The sequence below is a fragment of the Acartia tonsa genome, chromosome 5 (assembly GCF_053477335.1).
Source record: "Acartia tonsa isolate MP-2025a chromosome 5, ASM5347733v1, whole genome shotgun sequence".
Taxonomy (NCBI): Eukaryota; Metazoa; Arthropoda; class Copepoda; order Calanoida; family Acartiidae; genus Acartia; species Acartia tonsa.
In genome coordinates, this window is record NC_137264.1 from 39,055,907 (window position 1) to 39,082,463 (window position 26,557).

The window sequence follows — 26,557 nt, forward strand, 5'->3', positions numbered from 1 at the left end:
GTTACGGACGGACAGACGGACAGAAAAGGGAATTGTAGTGTAGCTTCACTACAAGAGAGTGGATTGGAGGAGAAAAGCTTTGCTTATTTTAAAAAGTATTATGATATATAAAGTAGTTTTTTTGTCTGTAGCGATAACAACTGAAACGATATAGTTCTCCTTTACAGTGAGCTTCTTGTAGGTCCTGAGATGGAATGAGTATGATTTCAGACTATTTTTCTGCCTTTCGAATATAGAGCCCCTAAATGCTAGGGCGCAGTCACTAGTGTAAATATATTATAGACTGGCCGACAGACAAAGATAACTCTAATAGCAGCCGCTGAAAAAAAAAAAACACAATTACAAGTATGTATTTATTTGATTAAAATGTTAATATACAAAAACAAAAATGAGATTAATAATCATATTTAGGGCTAAATAATATAAAAAAAAGCTTAAAAATAATCTTAATTTTCCTATCTAATAATCATAGACATGTAAATTCTTTTTGTTTCTAAAAGTTTTTTTTTTTAAGATACAGATTTTATTGCAATAAGTTTATAGTTTTCAGATAAACTAAATTTTAAAAGCCACGAACCGCCACCAGATTTGAAAGAAAAAAAACTAATTAAAGCTTATATCTTTTTTTTATGATAATTAATATTTGCTAATATTATTAGTTTTTTCGGCAGCTTTTAGTGTCTCCAAAAATTGGTCAACACTTGGCCGATCTATCCCGATTGGCGTTATGTTAGAAGGAAATATGATGTCAATCGGCATAATGCGGCCAAACGTTGGAACATTTGTCCACTTTTTGTTGGAGACACTATAAGCTGCTTGTTTTATTGTTGTATAAATGCTAATAAGTTTATTTAAATTATTTGAATACAATTTTTTTCACTTCCATTTAAAGTTTTTGTTGCTTAATTTGTATTTTTCTTTCATTAAAAATGTTTGTTTTGGAGTATTCAATATTTTATTATACTTCTTGAATAATTGAAAAAGTTGAGGTGTCCTTTAAGAAGCTTTTTATAGTGTTTATAAAATGATGTCATACTAGCCTTCCAGATTGGTAAGTTAGTCTGTGTATTGGCCTATCATTGGTCATTTGTACTGTATGACGTCATTTTTTATGGGCAATAAAAAGATATTCTTATTTTAATAGCTATTTCTATCCTGAAGTCCATCCTGACGTGCACAGATATCATCACACCTGGCGCACCCTTGCGGGATCTTACCACACCTACAATATAATAAATATATATCATCACACCTGGAGCACCCTTGCGGGATCTTACCACACCTACAACAGAATAAATATATATCATCACACCTGGCGCACCCTAGCGGGATCTTACCACACCTGCAACAGAATAAATATATATCATCACACCTGGCGCACCCTTGCGGGATCTTACCACACCTATAACAGAATAAATATATATCATCACACCTGGCGCACCCTAGCGGGATCTTACCACACCTGCAACAGAATAAATATATATCATCACACCTGGCGCACCCTTGCGGGATCTTACCACACCTACAACAGAATAAATATATATCATCACACCTGGCGCACCCTTGCGGGATCTTACCACACCTACAACAGAATAAATATATATCATCACACCTGGCGCACCCTTGCGGGATCTTACCACACCTACAACATAATAAATATATATCATCACACCTGGCGCACCCTTGCGGGATCTTACCACACCTACAACATAATAAATATATATCATCACACCTGGCGCACCCTTGCGGGATCTTACCACACCTACAACAGAATAAATATATATCATCACACCTGGCGCACCCTTGCGGGATCTTACCACACCTACAACATAATAAATATATATCATCACACCTGGCTCACCCTTGCGGGATCTTACCACACCTACAACAGAATAAATATATATCATCACACCTGGCGCACCCTAGCGGGATCTTACCACACCTACAACATAATAAATATATATCATCACACCTGGCGCACCCTTACGATCTTACCACACCTACAACATAATAAATATATATCATCACACCTGGCGCACCCTTGCGGGATCTTACCACACCTACAACATAATAAATATATATCATCACACCTGGCGCACCCTTGCGGGATCTTACCACACCTACAACAGAATAAATATATATCATCACACCTGGCGCACCCTTGCGGGATCTTACCACACCTACAACATAATAAATATATATCATCACACCTGGCGCACCCTAGCGGGATCTTACCACACCTACAACATAATAAATATATATCATCACACCTGGCGCACCCTTGCGGGATCTTACCACACCTACAACAGAATAAATATTAGGGAAGCTCTTTATAGTGCCTATAAAAAAAGTGGATGAATCTATAAATTTTGGGCCGAAGTTTTCCGATTGATGTCATATGAGAATAGTCCATTATTCTAATATGAAGTCATTCGGAATTTTTCGGCCAAAAGTTTTTTAATTTTTAAACTTTTTTATACAGGCACTATAAATATATTTCATGTGGCGAGAGAGCGCAAAATGGCACTAAAAAATGACATCATACGATAAAATAACTTATGACAGGCGAGTATAAATTTTACCATTTTGGCCAATTACAACTTTTTTTATGACGTCATTTTTTGGTGCCATTTTGCGCTGTCTGCTCGTGTGGCTCTTGTAAATTAGAAATATGTGTTTAAGGATCTCGCTAACCGCTGGATCGATATGGTTCCGCTTTACAGTTAAACTTCTTACAGGTTCAGAAAATATCTTTAACTATTTGAAATCGCCCCTTTAAAAAACCACATTACTTTTTATCTTTAGAACTTAATTTTAAGGTTAAGGTTCGATGTAATCATAACTAGAAATAATTGCATAATTTATTTTACTTTCCGAGGAAAACTGTTTATAATACGATGCGATAGAAAAACTGTACTTACATGGGATAGTTGACAAATTTTTCTTTAGATCCCGGAGAGATGAAAGGATTAAGACAGGTGGCGGATTGCCAGTAACCATCAGGTTCTACCAACCTAACCTAAAAAAAAATTCCGTATGGCTTTAAAAACAATTTATATCTACTGGATTAGAATCTGTTTTTCAGCCATAAGGAATATCATACATATCATTATTACCCCGTCCCGGATTTGAAAAATTTTGTTAAAATTTTTGCCCCCAGCCAAAATATCGTTGATTTATGCATAAAAATGACCCATGCAAAATATTTTTTCTGTAATGCAAAAATTGCGATGGTACAAGCACTGCAAAGTTTTTAAAATCTGCAAAAAACCCTGTTTTTATGGCTTTTTTGGGGCTTTTGTACCATCCCAATTTTAAAGATTTTTACAAAATTTCAATTCAAGTGTGTTGATATATACCTGAAATTTACCAAAAAAAATGGGGGCAGTCTCAATTATAACATATGAAGGTGTAGAAAGTAGTCTCCCAAATACAAAATTGTCAAATTGCATACATATATAATAGGATTGGGACGGATTATTTTTTGGACGGATACTGGATATCTGGCTGATTTATAAAGCCAAATATCCGGCAAATAAATGTTATTTGGCCTAATATCCAGTTATTCGACCGGATATCCGGTTATTTGGCCGGATATCCGGTAATTTGCCATATAACGATTATCTGTCATTAGAAATCAACCGGATATCCGGCTGATGTTCTTTTATTCGGCCAGATATCCGGTAATTTGCCATATAACGATTATCTGTCATTAGAAATCAACCGGATATCCGGTATCCAGCCAAAAAAGTATCGGCCCAACCCTGTTATATATGTATGCAATTGTTTCTTCTTTACAGTAAAGTTTCTGATAGATCCAGGGAATGTTTCAGTTATTACCACTTAAATAAAATTAGAGGATCGACCCTTTTCTCAGGTGCCCAAGAGTCCTTTAGGAGCGTTACCGCTAGAAAGTACTATGGAGAAGCTCTTCTTGTGAAAATTAGATAATTTTTAACATTATCTTTTTATGTGTCATTATTCATTATTTATCTCTGTTAATTTGTATTGATTTAATGGAAAAAGATGTCTGAGCTTATAAAAGATGTTCGGTGCTTTCCCTCAAAGTGTCTTTTAATCACTGACAACCCCTCCCTCCTTATATTAACTTGCAAGGGTCCCTGGTACCCAATATAAACTATCTTAACCTGACCTTATATAATTAAGAAACAAACTAGAAAGTATCCCTTCCTTTTTTCAAGGTCGGGAGATGGGGGGGGGGGGAGGGGTATGTGCTCGACTTGGCACTTGGGAAACTGGCAATAATTTTGCATTAAACTTACGTCTTCAATATATTAAAAACTAAAGCTATAAAGGAGAAGTACCGATTGCAGAGTTGCTACACTTTCTAAACCCTTATTGTTACAGGAATCATCAACCAAAGTTTTCAATCAAAATTTCAACTTGCTTAGATTAAATAAAAGAGCTAACCTTTACGGAGTTCGTTCAGACTCATATTATAGAAAAGATTTGCATTCAATAAGTATCAGAAATATATTGGACAAAATAAGCCGTTTAATACACTAGTCCGAAAAGTTTGAAAATAATTCTTATTCGTTGACTTAATAACTTTGGGGACTTTCAATAAATTTTGATGGATTAGTTTATTAATTTGAGTGTTCAATCGTTTCTACCACTAATTTTAATCTACAGAAGGGTTAATTTTGTGTATTATTAATGGGGATGTACATCCATTCATTAGCCATAGTCTTATCCCTTAGATCCTTCAGTAACATGTTATTTCTTGTTATGTAATAAAAATGAAAGTGTTATTATTAGACTTTGGGTACAGGGATCTAGAGGGATAAGACAATGGCTGATAAATTTATTTGTATATCCCATGATGATACACAAACTGAACCTTTTTTGTTGATTACATAGTGGTTGAAACGTTTGATCACTAAACCTAATGAACCAACCAATTAAAATTCAATAAAAGTCTTGAAAGTTGTTGAGCCAAGAAATAAAAAATGTTATTATAAACCTTCTGGGACTAGTGTATTAAACAGCCCAATGTCACCTCCCTCCCTAGTTATTATTAGACTTGTGATACACTCTTGTATAGTTCAGGGAGGGAGGGGACATTGAGCTGTTTATTAAATTAGTCCCCAAAGTGTTATAACGGTGTTTTCTTACATTTGGGTTAAAACATTGGGGAAATTCAGTAAATTTTATTTGGTTGATTTATTAAGTTGAGTGTTTAAAAGTTTCAACTTCTAGTCTTAATCTACAGAAGGGACAATTTTTTGTATCATTATTGGGGATGTACATCAATTTATTAGACATAGTCTTATCCCTTTAGATTCTTGAATAACATGTTATTTCTTGTTATTTAATAAAAATAAAATTGTTTCAATTATTATTAGACTTTGGGTACAGGGATCTAGATAGAGAAGACAATGGCTGATAAATGGACGTGTATACCCCATGATTATGCACAAACTTACCCTTTCTGTTGATTACAATAGGTGGTTGGAACGTCTTATTAAACCAATTAAAATTTCAAACAATCTAAAAAGTTGTTGAGCAAACAAATGAAAAAGTTTTTAAAACTTCGGGGACTAGTGTAATTACCAGCCAATTGTGCTCTGCCTCCCTAGTTATTATTAGACTTTTGGTACACTCTGGTATAATTCAGAGAGGGAGGGGAAATTGGACTCTTTATTTCACTTGTCCCCAAAGTTTTATAATTGTTTTTCTAATTCATTAGGTTAACAACTTTTGAGAATTTTATTGATTTTTGATTGGTTGGTTTATTAAGTTAAGTGTATAAACGTTTCAACCGCTAAGTTTAATCTACACAAGGGATAGTTTTGTGCATCAAACTTATATAATAGAGGTAGCCCGGATACTTTTTTGGCCGGATACCGGATATCCGGATGATTTAAAATGCAACATATTTGGTATCCGGCAAATTACCGGATATCTGGTCGAATAACCAGATATCCGGCCAAATTACCAGATATTTGCTAGATATCTGGCCAGATGTCGAATATCCAGCATTATAAATCAGCCAGATATCCAATATCCGTCGAAAAAAGTATCTGGCCCAACCCTATTATATATGTATGCAATTTGACAATTTTGTATTTGGAAGATTACTTGCTACACCTTCATATGTTATAATTGAGACTGCCCCCATTTTTTTTGGTAAATTTCAGGTATATATCAACACACTTGAATTGAAATTTTGTAAAAATCTTTAAAATTGGGATGGTACAAAAGCCCAAAAAAAGCCATAAAAACAGAGTTTTTTGCAGATTTTAAAAACTTTGCAGTGCTTGTACCATCGCAATTTTTGCATTACAGAAAAAATATTTTGCATGGGTCATTTTTATGCATAAATCAACCATATTTTGGCTGGGGGCAAAAATTTTAACAAAATTTTTCGAATCCGGGACGGGGTAATCATTATATTAAAAACAATTTTCCACGAATATTAAAATAAAATTAATAACAGTTTTGTAAAATGGGGACTTCGGCCGGTTGATGCTAACGAATCTGGTTTTAATCCTTCATTTCAATATCCGCGAAAAGCAGTCTAGAATACGATGCCATAAATAACTAACATAGTTTAAAATTCAGGTCATCTATACAGTTACTCTGATGACATTATACCAGGGCTCGGCAACTGCGTGTATTGTCATATTTTAACTTTAAAGTTCAGCTGGTTGTCTAAACCTGTTCCTAAACATAAAAACCATCTTTTCGGATTTTTTTGTTCACAAGCTGGTTTAAATTTGAGGCTAATGCGCGGCTGAATCACGACTGTCGAGCCCTGCATATTACTGACAAATACCAATTTATTTTTAGACCTCACTTTGAATAGTTTCTCATAAAAATTAAAATGTGAACAGTGTATCGATCGATATTTTTGTAAAGCTACTCTATAACACAAAATAACCGTCCGTCAGTGTAAAACGGAAGTGGGACAACATGATTTTCTTGGCTCCTATAAAAGATAGACGACTGAAACTTATTGTTAACATTCACATAAAAAGGGAGCATATCTAAATATAAAAATTTACTGATACTTAAGCAGCTATTTTATTTTTTACAACTAATTTAAACTTATCTTTGGTATTTTTTTAATAGCTTTTATTTTTTTATAGATATTAGTATCACAAAATTGACATTGTAATTTAGATCACTTTTCTAACCTCGCACTGTTTGTAAGGCCAGCCATGACAGCTGATCCTGCAGTCCCTTGGCTCCCCTCCATCTGTCTCTGGTATCTGTCCAACCTGTGCCGGGGGCTGGGTGCCAGGGGAGCCTGATCCAGGTACCTGCATGCATCACATCACAATTAATGGATTACAGTAAAACAATAGAGGGGGAAGTGGTTAAATAACTGTATGTCCCAAACCCGTGGACCCTCTGCCGACTTTCAATTTCCTCTTTAAATATAAGCCAATAACATCGTAAATTTCAACAATTTTAACACAGTCAAGTCGCCACAAAAGGGCAATAAGCAGGACGAAAAAAGTCCCCAAGACATATTTCATTTATTAACAATAGAGAACTTTTCTTATCTTAGTACAATGTTTAGATAAAATGAAATTTAGATCACCTTTAATATTTTAAGTAATGATTTATTAATTTTTTAAGATAAAAGCTTAACTATCCTTCTTATATTTACGTAACAATCAGATTTTTTTAGTGAAGTTTACAATATGTTTTTATTTTTTTTATTACCTGATTTACAGGAATATTTGGATTTACCACATTTATCAGCCATCCGAAGGGATTTCCTAAGAATATATAATTATCCAATGACAAGCAACAATTTAGTGTTTGATTGATTTTTTCTTTTCTTTTTTTAGTAAATAGAAACTGCATAGAGACTGTAATCTCGATGATTTCGTCAAAAACTTTAGGTCAGGGTAGGTTAGGTTATATTGGTAACCCCAAAGGGGAAGGGCACCGTAAATAAAGGCCCTGATGGGTTAGGGCCCACCGTAGTTGTAAAGCAGAGAAGAAAAAAAACTAACTCCCAATGTTTTTAAATTTATTTTAAATTAAACGGGAAGGGGGGCGGTTCAGTGCTCGATAGTAACGTTTAGGAAAACCACCCTAATGTTTTTACCTGGAACTTGTTGAAAGTTGAGCCTGCAAGGTTGAAGATTACACTGCTGGAACTCAGCCTTCTGACCAGGACATTGGGCATGGTGGGGACCATTTCTGGACAACTAATCAAAACAATTGATGTAATAATTTGAAATAGAAGTTTAATTATTTCACAAATATTAAATTTAAACATTAATTTAAAACAATATAGTTGACACAGAAATTGTATTAAGAACTTAATTAATAAATAAATGAAATATGCTTTTCGAGTATGGCTTTAAAACCGAGTATTATCGGCTGGATTAGAACAGGTTCCCAGTCATACTGAAAAATTATATATAGCTTCGTATTACAGACAATTTTTCACGAATATTTAGATATAAATCATAAAACTAATATCAGTTTTAATCTAATAATTTTTCATTTTGATAACCGCGGAAAGCTGTCTATAATACGATACGATAAATAACTATTTTAAAGATTTTGAATGATTACAAATAACAAAACTTATATTAATTTTATGTTTTTAATTCTAATATTCTTGGAAAATTGTTATGATACGGTGCTATACATGATTTTTAAGTATGGTTGAATATCCAGTGGTTATTAATCGCTTTCGAAGCCATACTGGAAACAGTATTGCCGACCTCTCTGAAAGAAATACAGGATCTTGATCTTCTCCTTGTGCCGAGCCCACAGGAGGTTGAGCATCCACTCCAGCCAGACCAGGAGGACCACGTTGCTACAAGTATAAATCATTCATAGAGTGTAGAAAAATTACGTCATACAATACAAATGACCATTGATAGACAAACACACAGACTAAATTTCAAATGGCAGGTCAGTATATATTTCAATTGACCAATGATAGGCCAGTATGACGTTCTTTATGATTGGCACAATAAAAAGCTTCCCTGTGTTCACAACTCTTATGCTTTGAATGGTTCTGATATTAGTTATTGTGATGAAAGATATTTTGAACATAATTGAATATTTCCTCAGTTCTTATAATCCAAAATGGAGGGATTAAGAACCAGCCAATATGTCCAATTCTGTTTACAGGCAGATGACTTTTGTCTATTTTTACTAAAACAATTATATATATCACAATACCAAACAAAGGAGTCTCTTCTAAAAACAACAATTTTATCTACCTGTCTCTGTTGATGGTTTATTGATGATGGGTGTGAATGGAACTGGATTTAAATTTGGAGGCTGGAAACCACTGATAATTGCTGTTATCCAGTCCATGGAGGATAAGACGTTTGTGTACACTCCAGGTCTAAGATAAAATTCAAGATAAGATAAGATTTAAGATAAGATAAAATAAGATAAGATTTGGAGGCTAAAATTCACTGATAATTTCTGTCATCTTTTCCATAGAGGTTAATACGTTTGTGTACACTCCAGGTCTAAGATAAGAAATATTTTCCCCGTGTTGCTTTAAACCGATTAATATCCGTTGGATTGAAACCGGTTCTAAGCCACACAGAAAAATTATGTTACCATCATATTATATCCAGTTTTCGGCATTGCAGGCCTAAAAAAACTGGTTTTAATCTTATAATTGTATATTTTTATATCCGCGGAAAGCTGTTTATAAACCGATGTGAGGAATAACTATTCTAATTTTTTACGTACTTTGTCTGTCTGACTTCCGTCCGTCCGTAACGTTATGGAGGAAATGTCATTATCTCATCTGCTATTCAAGGTGGACTGCTATTTTTTATGTGAAGATTCCTAATAAGCACCAAGTACATAATTTACTTGGTCCGTTAGTCTGTCAGTCATGCTACAAAAATATTAACAAAAACAAATGTCTACTAATAATACTAATAATTGCTCTATAAATCACTTTGTCCGTAATTTCACGTATGATTATTTTACTTTGCTGCTAATGGATGTTATTATCCTTATTTTCACAGCGGATTTCGTCGTATTTTCACAGTAGCTTTTGCTTAAGTTAGGTTAGGTTAAGTAAGGCAGGAGCTATGAGCTAGAAATAGGAGAACAGTTACTGTTAAAATATGCCAAAATTTGCAACTTTGTTTTCTTTCCATGATTCATTTTTTCTGTATTAAAAAAATTATAGGAATTTTTTACCTGGGGTTAGGGCCAGCCCCGCAGTCCTTTTCTCCAAAGGAAACAACACCTACTAGGGTTTTCATTCCGAAACTAGAAAAAAATACACAAAAAAGATTATATCATACTTTGTAGAATTGACATGTACAGTACATGTTGAATGGTAATAAATCGTTAATTTTAAAGTTATTTTTTTTAGGAAATTTATTTAAACAATATTGAAGAACATATTTTAATAAAGTCTGTTACATAAAAATAAAAAGATAGAATAATTCAAAACATATCTTTTTTTAAACATGAAAAATATGATCTTTCCATTCTAATACTTTAGGTCAGGTTAGGTTATATTGAGTAGCCCTGTAGGGTTAGAACACCGCAGGTGTAGTCCCGAAAGGTTTAGGATCCCTGAAAGGGGTTAGACATAAAGAAAGAAAAACTCCCCCCCATCACCTCCCTATGAATAGTTTCTTTTAAAAGGGGGGAGGTTTCTGTGCTCGCAAGACACTTTGAGAGAATTACCGACTACCCTTCAAAGACACACAATGTAAAATGTATAAATATGACTTACTTTGAAACAATGAGTCCACCTCCGGAATCCCCTTTACAAGAATCCTCTTTGCAACCTCGCAGAAGATTTCCGTCCCCTACAGAAAAAAAAACAATTTAAAATTTTTAATAGTAAAATTAGAAAAAAGTTGTATTGTTGAAAAATTAATATTATTCTTATATGTCTGTGTTTAGTGAAGGGTCTTGCTAACCACTGAACCGACACGGTTCTCCTTCACAGTGAAACTTCATATAGGTCCGGGGAAGGTATATAACTATTCGAAGAGAGGGTACCTCTACCCTCCCAGGAGAAATCGCCCATATAAAAAAAAATCCGCTAATTTTTTGTTTCTTTTTTTTTATGTAAAACTAAAATTAAAAGAATTTGGTCCCACCCCCTCTCCCCCTTTCCCTCATGTGTCCTTGGTGGCTTTAATTGTTTTAAAATCTAAATGTAATATTTTAACCTAAAGCACATATTTGGTTTCCTTGTAGGCTCCATTCATTTTGCCCATAACAGGTTTGTCCTTGTATAATCTAAAATAACACAAAATCAATCAAAGCTATTATTTGTCTGTCAGTCCGTTTTGTAACTCTATAGGTAAAATGTGATTTTCTGGGTTAGATAGTATGTTGATTTTTTTGTTGGAGATTTTCCTTACAAAAGATCGTCCGGTAAATAATTTACATTGGCTGTTAGTCATGCTACAAGTGAAAAATATCTTTAATACTGTTTAACAATCACATAATCTCTATCTTTCTCTTTCTTTTCTTATAAAAACTGGACATCTGCTCTTTACATCATAATGCCTTGCTACTATTTCCAACTTTTGTGTTATCTAAATTTATATATCTGTTTGATTATTTGATATGAACCTTTAATTCTGCCATTTGCAGGATATCTGAGTTAGCCTTGGTAGTGACATTTATCATTCCAAATCCAGCAATATCAGCCTTGGAACCGTCCTGCAGCAGTCCGCGGATATCAACTACACATTAAATAATATATAGTTAGAATAATTTACTCAGCGCAACTTATTATAAAGGACTAGCTGCTGCACCTCTAATATCTCGATGCTCTGTTTTCAAAGAGGATAGAAAAATAGCAAAAAACATCCCAAGACTTAAATCTGGGAATGAAATAGCATAAAACCATCACGGGTCTTATCACCTAAGATTACCTAAAATAAAGATCCCAGTGATTATTAAGAGCTTAAGCTTTAGAAAGAAAAAACTTTACTATTTCATATGATTGGATAAAAAGATGGGTTTATGTTAAATGTTGTAAAAAACCGCGGCATTTGCGTGATAGTCTAGATACCTAACGCGTCATATAAAAATTGATTCACTGTTGGACGTTAATTTACTATATATTTTCTTTTAGGCTTAGTATGAGTATTGCATCCTATTACAAGCAAACAATGGCCTTGATGATCAAAATGTTGAAGGAGATCCACGCCCCAAAAAGATAAGTTTAATAAAAGATACCTGATGGTAGGCAGGCAGGCCATACAGAATCAGATAAGGAAACCTTCCTGCTCAGCTCTAGGATGGCAATATCGTGGCCCTGACTTTCAAAACATCACAACAAAGTTATATTTACAAATAAATTGGATAGCTTAATTCTAGGCTTGGACGTGCACAGGGTTTTGCGAGGGGGTGTTTTAAGAGTAGTTGTTAAAAGCATACTTCAAAAGAGTTATTTTAACCTCAACTTTTTATGGAGCGGTATATCAATTGTAAATAATAACAATAACAATATGTATTTATTGTAAAATTGAACTCATTGAAAGTACTATATGTCAGAAATCTTTCCTCTCCACCTCCCCCCCCCCTCTCACCTCTTAGTCCTTTTCTAGATAGCGTTGGGAAAATTTAACCTAACAACCAAACCCCTCAGAAAATGACCACCAGGGTTGTTGTAGTGTAAAAAGTTGTTACATATTTGTACAGAAAAATCATTAACTTAGCCACCAAAAAAAAGGATTACTGTTATTATTATTATGATTTATAATCTGTTGATGTTTGCCTTTAAAATCCCATTATCTCTTGACCTAAATTAAGAATACATATTAAAATATTTCAAAATAGAATCTTAAAACTTTGAACTCAAAATTAAAACTGATCAAATAATTAAAATGTAATGTAATGACAACACCCATAAGTAGGGAAGCACAAAAAATCATAGATGGAAATAAAGACAAAGTAATTTAAAGACCAGATTGCTATAGTCAACATCAAGAATTAATCACAAAACTGCAGGAATAAGGCATTGCCAACAAGCGAAATAAATTAAAAATAATATTGGAGAGGGGGGGGGGGGGCAGATGTAGAGGTCGTTGACCCCCAACGACAGCTGAAATCACGTATAGGTTTCGTAATTTTTTTTGAATTAATTTCGTTGTTGGTATAAGCTGACAAAACCGACAGCTTACAATATTCTGGATGCCCATAGAAATTCTTCATAAAAAAAGTTAAACCGTCTATTTTGAATAGCTATCGATAAAATCTCAATCCCATAACCTTACAAAGTGTCTAAAAAAAACATCCATGTGACATCATAAAAATGAGGGATTATCCATCTCTTTTTAGGGGTTTTCTTTCTTAATTCTCCTCTCATCTCTCTCATTTTTATGACGTCGTATGGATGATTTCGAGACTCTTTGTAAATTTACCCCTTTCACCCATAGCAGGGACAGAAAAAGGAATTATAGAGTAACTTTGCTACTAAAAGTTGTAGAAATTTTAGTAAACAATGAGAAACAGTGATCAATAAAAAATGACGTCATACAATAGAAATGACCAATGATAGGCCAGTATACATTGTAATTGGCCAATGGAAAATTGTATACTTGCTTACCATTGGTCATTTGTATTGTATGACGACACTTTTTATTGGCCACTATGCACTGTTTCAAACAATGACCTACCCTAACTCCCATCCAGGATGTAGATAAATCTGTGCCACAGAATAGGGAACACCTTCTGGTTCCAGCAGATCTGTAAGGCCCAGGTATACCTAATTAAAAGCTAATAACTTATTTGATTTTTAATATTGCAACATAATGGTTCAAATCCTGTTATAATAATTTTGTATCTGGACAAAGTGTCTCAAAAATCAGCCATGTGACGTCATAAAAATGAGGGAGATGAGAGGAGAACTGGGAACGAAACCCCCTAACAAAAGAGATGGATAATACCTCATTTTTATGACGTCAGATTTTTTTAGACACTTTGTCAAGCTATATCATTTTTATGTACGTGGAGACCGGAATAATACAATGCTATACATAATTTTCAATAAACCTGAGAATCGATTTTAATCCACCGGATATTAATCGGTTTCGAATCGATACCGGAAAATTTGGTTAAGGTTATTGTTATGGTTTTCTAAGTCATATATGTATATTCCCTATATAACCTTGTCAGTTCAGTGGTTACCGAAATCATAAGCTTTAGACAGCCATACATCCTGCTACTTTGTACAATAGATAATGAAACGTATTTGGTATACAAAAACTAGATTGGAACTCTTTGATAGTTATTTATCTCATCGTATTATAAACAGCTTTCCACGGATATGAAAATGTACAAATATAAGATTGAAACCAGTTTTGTTAGGCCCGAAATGCCGAAGGCACGGGCTAAAAAATTGGTTTTAATATTATAATTTTACATTACTTTATTCGTAGAAAACTTGATATAATACGATACGATACCTAATTTTTTAATATGGCTTAGAACCGGTTATAATCCAGCGGATATAAATTGGTTTCAAAGATATACTGGAAAAGATTTACCTGGATTTCTGATGCCAAGACTCTGTGACAACCAATAGGACAGTTTGGCCTGAAATTTTAAATAGTCAGTCAGTCCATAACGCTTTTATTTTCTCAGCTGCTATTCAAGATATTGTGTAAAGATTCTCTTTAATAATAAGGATCCGGTATGTAAATCACTTTGTCCGTCGGTCTGTCAATCATGCTCAAAAACAAATATTTGGAAAAGGTTTTCTTTATATCTACTCGTTAAATTCCTCCCATCCATGACTTTTTCTGTGCTTCGTTACTCTAATCTTTGTCACTCTTTCTTCTTTTTTAGCCTCTTAATTGGTAGTGATGGTCTTATATTTCAAACAGCTTTGCTATATACTATTATACGCAATTGTCCCTGTTTATAATTAATAAGATCCTAACTACCTGCATTCTTGAGCTGTCAACTGTGGCACTGAACAAACACTCCGAGATTCTCTAAAACGATCAAAGGATCTTTTGCTGAAGTTATAATAACAAGGATGACAACATCCATAAAAGCGAAGCACTGAAACGGTAGGACAAACAGACATGAACACTTATATAGTGTCAGAACTGAATAATCAGAATATAAATGTAAAAGAGTCGAAGCAAAATTGTAAGTAAATTTGTTGAAAAACTGCTTTATACAGGATAATGTTTATGGACATACTTACATATTTAGGACTTGATTATAGAGTTGCTTTGCTTATAACATTATACTTTGTTGTCCCAGGAATCAATATACAAAAAATCAGATCAATCGGATGATTAGATCACATAAAAATTTGTTGTTAAAAGAGTAAAAAAATCAACATGTTTAAAATGGACGTGCGGAAATTTTGGTAATGATTATCGAGTTGCTACGCTTTCCAAATCGTACCTAACTACTAAAGGAATCACCATGCAAAATTTGAAATCGATAGGACAATTCTAACATGCCTAAATTAACGAAAAAAGCTATCCGTTACGGACGGACGTACGGACGGACCGACCCTAATTATAGAAAAGCTTCGCTTTTATAAAGGTTTTAAAGTTTGGGCATTCAAGCATAAATATTGTCAATTTATTTTCATTTTCAATTCAAATTTGTTAAATTTGTAGAATTTTCTATTTTTATTTTTAATGCAAAAAGTTGTGAAAATATCAATCTTTTTAAAATTGTGACTCTTGTGCTTTACCTCAAATTAATTCTTAACCACATAAATCCCCTCCCCTATTTAAGAAGGTAATATAAGGAAAGGTTGGGACCCTAATCTTGTGGGACTAAGACCTGCGGTGCTCTTAAACCTCTGTAGGGCTACCCTGTGCCCAATATAACCTAAACCTGTGGTCGATATATAATTTGAGGGAAACAAGATTAAATTTTACCTGTTGCTGTGAAGACAATGCGCTGCTGTAATAATATGGGTCTCACTAAAAAATAAATAAACAAGGATGACAATATCCATAAGTAGCGAAGCACAAAAAATATCATGAAAATACGGGCAAGAAGATTTAAAGAGCACTTGTTTGAAGTCAAGAATATATTTATTGGAGAGAAAAATCATGCAATCTTTCTCACTTTTTTTATATTTTTAAATATTCATATTGCCTTCAAAGTGAATTACATGTTGGATGCTTAAAACAGCGGGAAATTCAATTTTGATACTATTATCCATAAAGGTTTTGAAAATCGCACCAAAAACACCAAAGAAATGGGGAAATTTAAAAAATATAAAAGCAGCTAAAGAGCTGTCTAAAATCAGTTGGAAAGCGATGGATGGATTATAATTGATTATCCTCCATAATGATGGGAATGTTGACAAAATATTTAAGCCGTTTATATTGAATAGGAGCTGAGAAAACTTTACCATACTTCGTGTCTGATGGACGAACGGACATTTGGAATTATATAGTAGCTTCGCTAATGAAAATATGGTATTATCCTCTTAGAATTTTTTTTTCAATATTGAAAATTTGAGTAAACCCCCCCCCGACAGCAAACTATGAACTCTGGCCGCAGCGCTCGGCTCCCTAGCCTGCCTAGCCGCAGCGCTCGGCCCCCTTGCCTGCCTAGCCGCAGCGCTCGGCTCCCTAGCCTAAAACCTAACCTAATCTAAAATAGTTGTTCGTCGGTAGTCGGGGGGGAGGGGGAACAAAATTGAAAAAAATTGAAAAAAAAATTTCTAAGAGGATAACGCTGAAAATATTTATAAGATTTTTATCACTAAATAATTAGAAGATTTTTTCACAAAAAAGGAGAAATAAATCAATTTTATAAACTTTTTTCACCTGACCAATGTACCTCCACAAAAAGGAGAAACTTCCTGAAAATAATCCTTAGTTGAAAAAGACAAGTATGGCTGTCTGTTTTTCTGTCTATCTATGTGTCTGAGTCAAAAGATCTCGCTAACCGCTGACTGACATGGCTCTCTTTTAGATTGAAGATCTTTGAAGAATTCGGAAAGATTTTTAGTAGCGAAGCTACTCTATTGTTAACTTTGTCTGTCCGTCAGTCAGTCCCTAACGCTATGGTGGAAATGCGATTTTCTCAGCTGCTGTTTAAAATAGACGGCTAAATTTTTAAATGAAGATTTCCATGACCTACGAGCATCTAGTTTATACATTGTGTTTTATTCGTCTGTCTGTCGTTCTTGCTTCAAGGGTAAAATACTAATATTTAAAAGGTTTCGTGATTTCCTTTATTTCTACTTATTCTCTCTATTTCCCTTTTTTGTTTTGGAAAACTCAAAACTGTTATACAACTCAATTTGTCTGTTAGTCCATCCATATTTTTTCTTCGCTACTTATGTTATCATTCTTGTATTTTTTTGTAGTGTTTTAGACTATAACACTTTAGTATTCTGAATTTTGTTAAAAAATTATTCAAAATCACAAATAATAAAAAGTAGTTACCTTACTGTCTTTAGAAACTGTTATAGATCTTTGTACCTCATCTCTCTACAAATAAATTAGACTATTTAATCTTTGATTTCAATTTTCGATGCTTGGCCCGTTGAGGAAGTTTAACAACCTTTATTTCTTTTAGTAGAATAAAATTATTGGTTGAAAAGTTTGAACAATACTAGTTTGGACCCAACCATTAAAAGTACATAAGGTTTTAAGCCAACAAATTAGATAACGTGATTTTTTAAACATTAAGTACCAGAGTAGTTTTCAGTATAATGTCCCTCCCTCCTAAATGTTTCAATAAATTGAATATAATTTCTCCTTTTTTGCGATCTTAATGAGAGAGGGGGCCAACAATGGTAGATAAATTTATTCCAACAACCTTCTAAACAAGCTACTAAATACTGAATTTCAAGCATGACAACATCTATAAAAACGAAGCTCTGGAACGGAATCACAAACGAACATTAACACTTGTAGAGTGTCAGAACTGAATGAGCAAAATATAAATGTTTAAGTCTAAATAAAATTGTAAGTAAACTGTTGCAAGACTGCTTAAATACAGAATATTGTTTAAGGACATACTTACATCTTAGAGACTTGATTATAAAGAATCTTTGCTTATAACAATGTACGTTGGTGTAAAAGGAATCAGTGTTCCAAAAATCAGATTAATAAGATAATTATTTACAATAAATTTTTTTGTCTAAATGGTAAAAAATCAATATGTTTTTAATGAACGTACGGACAATCTGTTAACGATAAAAGAGGTGCTACGCTTAATAAAGCGCATTATAATCACGCAAGAACCACTAGGACAATTTTAACATGAATAAATAAGGAGCAATTCGTTCCGGACAAACGTACAGACGGACCGACCCTAATTATAGGAAAGCTTCGCCTTTTTAAATAAGATGAAGAATATTGTTCCTGGATCTAACCACAATTCCATTAGAGCAGCTTAATGTATCAGTTGAATAAATTATCAGGGATCTAAAAGGATGAGGCAATAGCCGATAAATTTATGTACATCCCCAATGATGATACTCAAAATTACCCCCTTCAATAGATTACAATTTGTGATTGAAACGTTTGGACACTCATCTTAATAAACCAACCCAACATACTTTTATAAAAGTCACCAAAGTTGTTAATCCAACGTTATTGTAAAACTTTGGGGTACTAGAGTAATAAACATCTCATTGACCCCTCCTCCCTGAGAAATTATTCAAAATATTGTATATTCTACTAGTAATAGAGAAGGGAATTTATTGTACTAATTTGTATAAAGATGTATAGGGTAAAGTTTGAAGAACAAGGATGACAACATCCATAAAAGCGAAGCTCTGAAACGATATGACAGACGAACATTAACTTTTGTTGAGTGTCAGAACTGAATATACAAAATATGAAAATATAAGGTTTGACAAAATTCTGTTTAAGGACATACTGACATTTTAATGCTTGATTATAGAGATGCTTCGCTCATAATATTGTACCTTATTGTAATAGGAATCAGTAATCAAAAAATCAGATCAATCGGATGATTTTATCACATAAAAAATTATTATTAAAAAAGTAAAAAAATCAACATGTTTAAAATAGACGTACAGACATTCTGGTAACGATTATAGAGTAGCTACGCTTTCTAAATCGTACCTAACTACTACAGGAATCACCATGCAAAGTTTTAAATCGATAGGACAATTCTAACATGCCTAAATCAACGAATAAAAGCTAACTATCTCGGACGGACGGATTGGGATAATCAAATCATTGTAAACAAACTTAGCCCTTTTATTGCAAGATCTTTGTCAGAAATTCCTAACTGTGCTAACATGGTAATGAGTTGCGCCTGAAAAAAATCCAAGTCATTTCCACTAATCTTACTATTATAGTCACTAGCCTGACATAGCAGACAGAGGTACCATTTTTATCGTCTCTAGTATAGGTAGTGATTGGTTTGATCTAGGCCCGAAGCGCGTAATAACTAAAGACGTTAAATGTTGTATCTACTGCTGCTATGATAGATGCGAGACATTAATAGTAAGAGTAGGAGCAATGTCTTGGTCCAAAACAAGTGCAACTTACAACCCTGCACAGTTAGGACTTTCAGACAAAGGTCGTGTAATCAAAGACTTGTTTGTTAACAACAGGTACCTTTTGCGCAAATGCCGCGTGTTCCTTACCTTAACTCTTCCTCTTGTAGTGAACTGAATAACTGCATGGTATGGTGCTAACTGAAATAAACAAATAATAGCTTAACAGCACAGCTTGGATCAAGTCCGTCCATAAAATTTGCAAATGTAGCTTCATTTCTGATCTGTTTGTAATAGGCCTGTAAAACTACCTAATATCTTTCTATATACAAAATGTATTTTTTTTATCTAAACAGTGTTGTGTATGTAAGATTTTATTGCATATCTTTCCTACATTGACTGACTCTCAAAAATATAATGGAAATCTATTCAAAATGTATTGTATTAGACTCTATGGCTCTGTTTAAAAATGGTGAGAGCAGAAAATGTCCTAAAACCTTCTAGCGGACTATGTAGAGGTTCCCCAAATTTTAATATTTAATTGATTTTTTTAAAAAACTAAAAACCTTTACTCTACTACATATGATAGATTATATCGGAGAGTTTTCCGTCAAAGTGTCTATCGAGCCCTGAAAACCCTCCCCTTATTTCTGAAATAAAAAAGGGGGAATTCTGAGCTTGACTATGCACTTGTAAGGGAAACCGCAGCAATATCTTTATAACTATACCTGTGCACAGGAATTGGATCCACAAATAATAAATTCATCTAGCTCTGGACATCGATCTCTAATATGTGCTTTTATTTTATCTTAAATAGAATAACTACATACTGTATAATATGTTGTGTCCGTCTGTCTGTTCGTCCTTCTGGCTGCCTGTAATGTATAAGAAGGACACACAAACATACATCCTACAACTTAGGGTAATGTTACTGTGAAGTAATATTATATTGGTGACACTTTTATCTGCATTACTTTATCATATTTCATTTGTAAAACAAACAACAAAAGTAAAATTATTGTTTACTTTTTCTTTTAAAAACTAAGATTAAAAGATGAATATCTTCCCTCTTTTGATTATAGATATGCCTCTCTTATAATATTTTACTTTGTTCACCTACAAATCATGATTCCAAAAATCAGATGAATAGAATAATTATATCATACAAAAAGTTGTTGTCAAAAATGGATTACGGACTTTCATGTAACGCAGGGACAAGGGAAGGCTATTCTGGCAAACAATGCTTTAGAGCTGATTTCATAGATTTCCAGTTAAAACTAGATGATAAGATTATGCAACTTTTGGCAGAATTTGATAAGAATCTCAAGCATTATTTTATTAGTTTTTGCTCACTTTACTACAAGCCATGCAAAATGATAGTCAGAGATTAGTTCCATGTTCAGTTTTGAGAAGAACGAGCTGAACAATGCTTTTTACTTATTTTATATATTTTATCTAAATCATAGACTACTCGTAAATTATATGTTTAATAGTGAATAAAATTTATTGAAAATCCTAAAGAGTGGATAGCTGTAATATTTTCAAAAATATTTAAGATTGTTTAGATATTTATCTCATCTAAAAATTTTACATAAAAAAATTTTTTACGACACCTATCAATAAAATTCTGAACTACATAACTATTCTTTTCCAAATCCTAAATTTTATAATATATGTTGTGGTTTAATTTGGTATTTCTTGACAACTTCTTGCCTCTAATTGTGAAACAAGTTGGAGGGAAGTGGCGAAATGGATAATGTAAATTAGAAGCTTCCCTGAAATCATGATTTGTAGAGCACAGAATCCCCACTTTCCCGACCATTAATTTAAAATAAATTGTAAACGACCAAAGGGGAGGGAGTCTTGGTATAGCATTAAAGAAACAAAAGATATAATTCAAATAAGGAGGGGGATCAGTGCTTGATAGGCAACTTTGTGGTAAGGCACCAATATATGTTTTTATGATTATTTTAAATTAAGTTGATCGTCAAATAGAATTTAGTTCTTTATGTTTCTAGGTCATTTGTTTTTTAAAAGCGAAGCTTTTCTATAATTAGGGTCGGTCCGTAAGTCCGTCCGTACGTCCATCCGTTACAGTTAGCTTTTCTCGTTAATCTAAAAAGGTTAGGATTGTCCTTTCGATTTCTAACTTTATATGCTAATTCCTATAGCAGTTAGGTACAAATTCGAAAGCGCAGCAACTCTATAATCATTACTAGAAAGTCCGTACGTCTATTTAAAAGAAGCTTTTCTATAATTAGGGTCGGTCCGTAAGTCCGTCCGTACGTCCATCTGTTACAGTTAGCTTTTTTCGTTAATCTAAAAAGGTTAGGACTTAGGATTTTCAATTTCAAACTTCACATGCTAATTCCTATAGCAGTTAGGTACAAAATGATAAGCGCAGCAACTCTATAATTATTACTAGAAAGTCTGTACGTCTATTTAAAACAACCTGATTTTTTACTTTTTTTACAACAAATTTTTATATATTCAAATTATCCTAGTCATCTGATTTTTTTAATACTGATTCCTATTACAACAAGGTATAGTGTTATAAGCGAAGCTTCTCTATAACTAGTCTTAAAAACGTTAGTATGTCCTTAAACAGTAACATGTATTTAATAAGTTTTGCAACAAATTTACTTACAATTTTGCATAGACATATGTTCAGTTTATTCAGTTCTGTCACTCTATGAGTGTTAATGTTCGATTTCCTTCCAATTCAGAGCTTCGCTTTTATAGATGTTGTCATCCTTGTTTTAATAAGTAATGAGCAAAGGATTTTATTTTTGAGCTTTAAAGTAAGATGTTTTTAAGTTATTGAATCAATTTGAAACTTTTACTTTAACTTGCTCTAAAGGGTTAATTAGGAAGTGTTTGAAAATGAGCCGAAGTAAAAATTTGTCAAAATATTTTGTTTTTCGTCTTTAAACAGTTACAAATTTTATGGGTAGGAAAAATATTTAAAGATTTTATTTTTAGGAAGTATTTAAAAATGTTTTTTAATCTCCCTACTGTGTTATTTTTTTTAATCGGTCTGCTAATAACATAAATAATCAGGGTTTGGCTGCCGCGCCTCAGCCTCACTTTTAAACCTGCTTGTGAGCAGAAAAAGAAATTTCAGAAAGAAGGATTGTCTGCTAAAGAGCAGTTTTATACATCCAGCTGAATATTATAGTAATAAAATGACGATATCACTGAGGCTTACACGCGGCTTACGTGCGGCTGCCGATCCCTGTTAATAATCTACAAACTTTTGATGAGGTTTAGTGAATTTAGATTAGCGAATTTATACTCAGACATAATTACTACAAGCCCCTTTTAATAAAAGTTGAATCATCGATAATATTACACACTCATAAAGGTTTCGTGATTAGATTGCATGATTTTAATAGACTTTTTGGTCAGAGAAACCTTCCCTTGTCCCTGATGTAACGATTGTAGAGTTGCCACGCTTTAAAAATTATTTAACTGTTATGGGATACATCATTCAAAGTTTGAAATCGATCGGACAATTCTAGCATGTCTAAATTAACAAAAAGAGCTAACGGACGTTCGGACGGCCTGATCCCAATTACTGAAAAGCTTCGCTTTTAAAAAATGGTCAATAGAATTTTTCCACTTGTTTGGTTAACACCAAAAGTCAAAGGATTCATTTCTTTCCAAGACAAAATCTAAACGAAAAAGAATTTTTGTACTATTTTCTTTGGGGAAACTGGTCAAATATTTAGAAACTTTTATCTTATTTTGTCCATTGTTGTTTAAAACGCAATTTGTGTATTTTAGTTTTGAACAAAAAATAATCTTTTACTAATTTCAAATTTATTATAAAATTATAAGGTATTTTCTATATTTGGGTCAATTCTTATGTAAATTACATTCTTGAAATTTTGTTAAATTCTTATCTACAATCACTTAAACCTAATCTTAAGGTTTTTTCTGTAACTAACGGCTTCGCCCATAATAGAGCCATCTAAGGAAAGGAAGACACAGTAATGATAACTTCTGTATTATAACTTTCTAAAATCTAATTCAGCTTGTTGCTGCTACGCTTACTGGAGTGATATTTGTCCTTGTTGACTCCATGAACGGGGTGCGTGAGAGGCATATGTGAATAGTACATACATAAAGGGTGAAAAATTCTGGAAAAATTATTTGAAAAGTTCTAAAAAATCCACATATATTCAATTTTTAAAAGTCTTTTGACACCAATCTAAATATAATCCATGGTTAAAGTAACAGGATGTCTGTGTTACTTTTACAAAGAAAATAGGCCTTAAATTATTTTTTTTCTTTATAATCCCTCTAGTTGTTTCACAAATCAGAAAATACATTTTATCCACCTCACGTTTACCACATATGCACTACTAACATATACGTGTCAAAACATTGGAATTCCCAATTTTTTTTAATTTATGGGTTTTTAAAACTTCTGGTTTGATATACAACTGAGATTATCATATATTAGGAAAAATCATAAATCTATTTAAAACTTATACTAGGCATTTTAAAGTAAAAATTCATTTTTAAATCCTAGATTCCCTCTTAAATTTCCATTATAAATCGTTGTACAAAAGACTTACTTAAATTATTTGGAGTTTTTTAAAACTTTATTTTATTATCTCTCTTAACTATAGTTCTATATATATACTTTTTCTCTCATTAGTTAGATCAAAATCTTAAGGTAATATAACACTTCTCAACACTTTTCGGGAAGTAGTCAATTAATCGTCTATTGTCCTATCCCTTAAGATCCCTGAAACTGTCAAACATGATCTAAAATTGAAATAAAATAAAAGCCACAATGCCTAAAGATTGTTCCGCAAATTTTCTGGTTGAATAATTCTGATGTAACTAAACCTAAAATTTAGAAAAGAATAGTTATTTATCGCATCGTATTATGGACAGCTTTCCGCTGATATTAAAATGAAAAATTGTAAGATTAAAACCATGAGGTGCCGAAGGCACACGCTAACAAAACTATTTTTGGAAAAATGGCTGTAATTCGATGATATACATAGTTTTCCAGTATGGCCAATAACCAATTCAAATCCGGCGGATATTTTTCGGATTTGAATCCATACTGGAAATAGATTTTTGTTTTACACAGAGTTATCCTTGTATAGATGTAACAAGATGATCTGTTTGTCTGTCTGTCTGTATCAAATGATCTCGCTAACCGCTATATGATTCTCTTTCAAAGTGTAGCTCCTCATAGGTCTAGGAATGTTTTTCACTATTCTAAGGAAGGCTACATCTACCCAGGGGCGTCCAAGCTTTTTTTGGGGGGGAGGTAAAATTTTGTTAGGGGGGGGGTAATTCGGTTTTGGGAGGGGTAAATTTTAAATGGGGGGGTAAAATGAAAAAAATTTTGGGAGTGCCGTAGGCACCCCTAAATTCGTTTGGGGGGGGGGGGTAATCGCCCCATTACCCCCCCCCCCTTGGACGTCTATGCATCTACCCCTCCAGGAGAAAAATAAACCACTCCCCAAACCACTGTATACGATAGCAAATTGTAAAATGTAGTAGTAAATTCTTTCTTCAGGGGGTGTTTCAAAAGTTTCCCTCTCCCTCCCATATAGTTAGTATCATGTGCACGCCTTTCTTGAAATGAATGAGATTCAAACTAATATTTAGGGAGGGAGTGGACATTGGGCTGTATATTAAACTAGTCCCCAAGGGCCCAAAGTTTTAAAATAACGTTTTCTTATTTTTTGGCTTAACATCTTTGGCAACTTTTATTGAATTTTGATTGGTTGGTTCATTAAGTTGAGTGTCCAAGGCGTTCAACCACTAATTGTAATCTTCAGAATGCGCAATTTCCGTTTCATAATTTGGCATGTACGTCAATTTATCGGTCATTGTCTTATCCCTTTAGATCCCTGCTAATACCACACCTGGTAAAACATATAGCACTGGTAAAATTCTTAACATATTATCTAAAAATTAATTATCATCACTAAAATTACTTTTAAAACTTTTTATAGTTCATTTCTTTAATGGTCAAGTAATTTTTTTAAAACATCAATATTATATTTTTTAGTAGCGAAGCTACTATTTTATTTACTTTGTATCTCTGTCCGTTCATTAGTCCGCCCTTAAGTTTGTCAATCCATCCATCAGTCAAGCGGTCCGTAGTATGGAAGAAATATTACTTTCTCGGATGCTATTCAAGATTGAGGAATAAATTATCTCTGAATGATTTTCCAGCATATAATTAAGTTTTTCGTCAGTCTGTCAATCTTTCAAAAAATATAATAATAAAACACAAGTGTATAGGATTTCGTGATTTCTTTTTCTGTTTTTTTTATTTATGAGCATTGAACGTCTGCTCTTTAATCACTTTGTCAGTATTTCAATTTTATGTGATCGCTACTTATAGATGTTGTCATCCTTGTTTATAATGTTAACATGTAAGAATGTCCGCAGTAACTTAGGAACTGAGTTTTTAAATCTTTATATGTATGTGTTTCTTTTTATATGTGTGTGTGTGTGAGTTTTTTTGTGTGTATGTGTGTGCGTTTTTGTATTTGTATGTGACAAAATATTTATACTGCATTTCTATCTGTTGGGGACAATTGGAATAAAGAACAAAAGATTAAATTAGAATACTACACAGTAATTGCGTATTTGTATAAGGAATCTTAAGGTATAAGGCAATGAATGATAAATTGATATACATCACCAAGGAGGATGATAAAATACAATTATCCCTTTTGTAGAATAAAATTATTGTTTGATAGGCTGAACTAACCAATCAAAATTTTATAATAGTACCCAAAGTTTTTTGGTGAAAAAATAAGACAACATGGTTATAAAATTTTGGGTACCATAGAAATTTACAGTCTAATGTCCCCTTCATCTTGTCTGTTTGTTTTTCCAGTGGAAATTTATTGTTGATAGAGGGAGGGGATATTGGACTGAAAATTATGCTCGTCACTAAAGTTTTACAAAGCCGTACTTTAATGCTGGCTTAAAAACTTTGGAGCCTTTTTAAAAATATTTATTGAGTTGTACAAACTAGCAGTATCGAACGTTTCCACGGATAATTTTAATCTACAGAATGGTTACTTTGGCTTATCATAATTGGGTGTATTAAAACTGGTATTATTCATTGTTTTATCCCTGAGTAAACATTAT

At 33.1% G+C, this 26,557-nt stretch overlaps 1 protein-coding gene across 1 annotated transcript; it reads right to left on the minus strand.

The window, feature by feature from the left end:
• Nucleotides 1-339: 339 nt before the first annotated feature.
• LOC145319463 (uncharacterized) lies at nucleotides 340-25,373 on the minus strand. Its single transcript, XM_080161604.1, has 23 exons — nucleotides 25,315-25,373; nucleotides 24,226-24,277; nucleotides 20,146-20,203; nucleotides 19,568-19,618; nucleotides 17,385-17,429; nucleotides 16,761-16,795; nucleotides 15,858-15,902; nucleotides 14,895-14,945; nucleotides 14,496-14,544; nucleotides 13,626-13,714; nucleotides 12,725-12,749; nucleotides 12,184-12,262; nucleotides 11,572-11,684; nucleotides 11,163-11,232; nucleotides 10,718-10,793; nucleotides 10,171-10,242; nucleotides 9,222-9,349; nucleotides 8,715-8,809; nucleotides 8,087-8,189; nucleotides 7,696-7,751; nucleotides 7,161-7,286; nucleotides 2,922-3,019; nucleotides 340-1,222 (listed from the first exon to the last, which is right to left on the minus strand). The coding sequence occupies exons 1-23, from the start codon at nucleotides 25,349-25,351 to the stop codon at nucleotides 1,138-1,140; spliced, it is 1,638 nt and encodes a 545-aa protein (XP_080017730.1). The 5' UTR covers nucleotides 25,352-25,373; the 3' UTR covers nucleotides 340-1,137.
• Between the last annotated feature and the right edge of the window lie 1,184 nt (nucleotides 25,374-26,557).

Coding starts and splice junctions, on each gene's coding strand:
- LOC145319463 (XM_080161604.1), bottom strand. CDS start 25,351: ATGTTAAGAATTTTACCAGTGCTATATGTTTTACCAG. Junction 14,545..14,894: donor TTGACAGCTCAAGAATGCAG/GTAGTTAGGATC, acceptor TTAAAATTTCAG/GCCAAACTGTCCTATTGGTT. Junction 8,190..8,714: donor CCTGTATTTCTTTCAGAGAG/GTCGGCAATACT, acceptor TGTTTTGATTAG/TTGTCCAGAAATGGTCCCCA.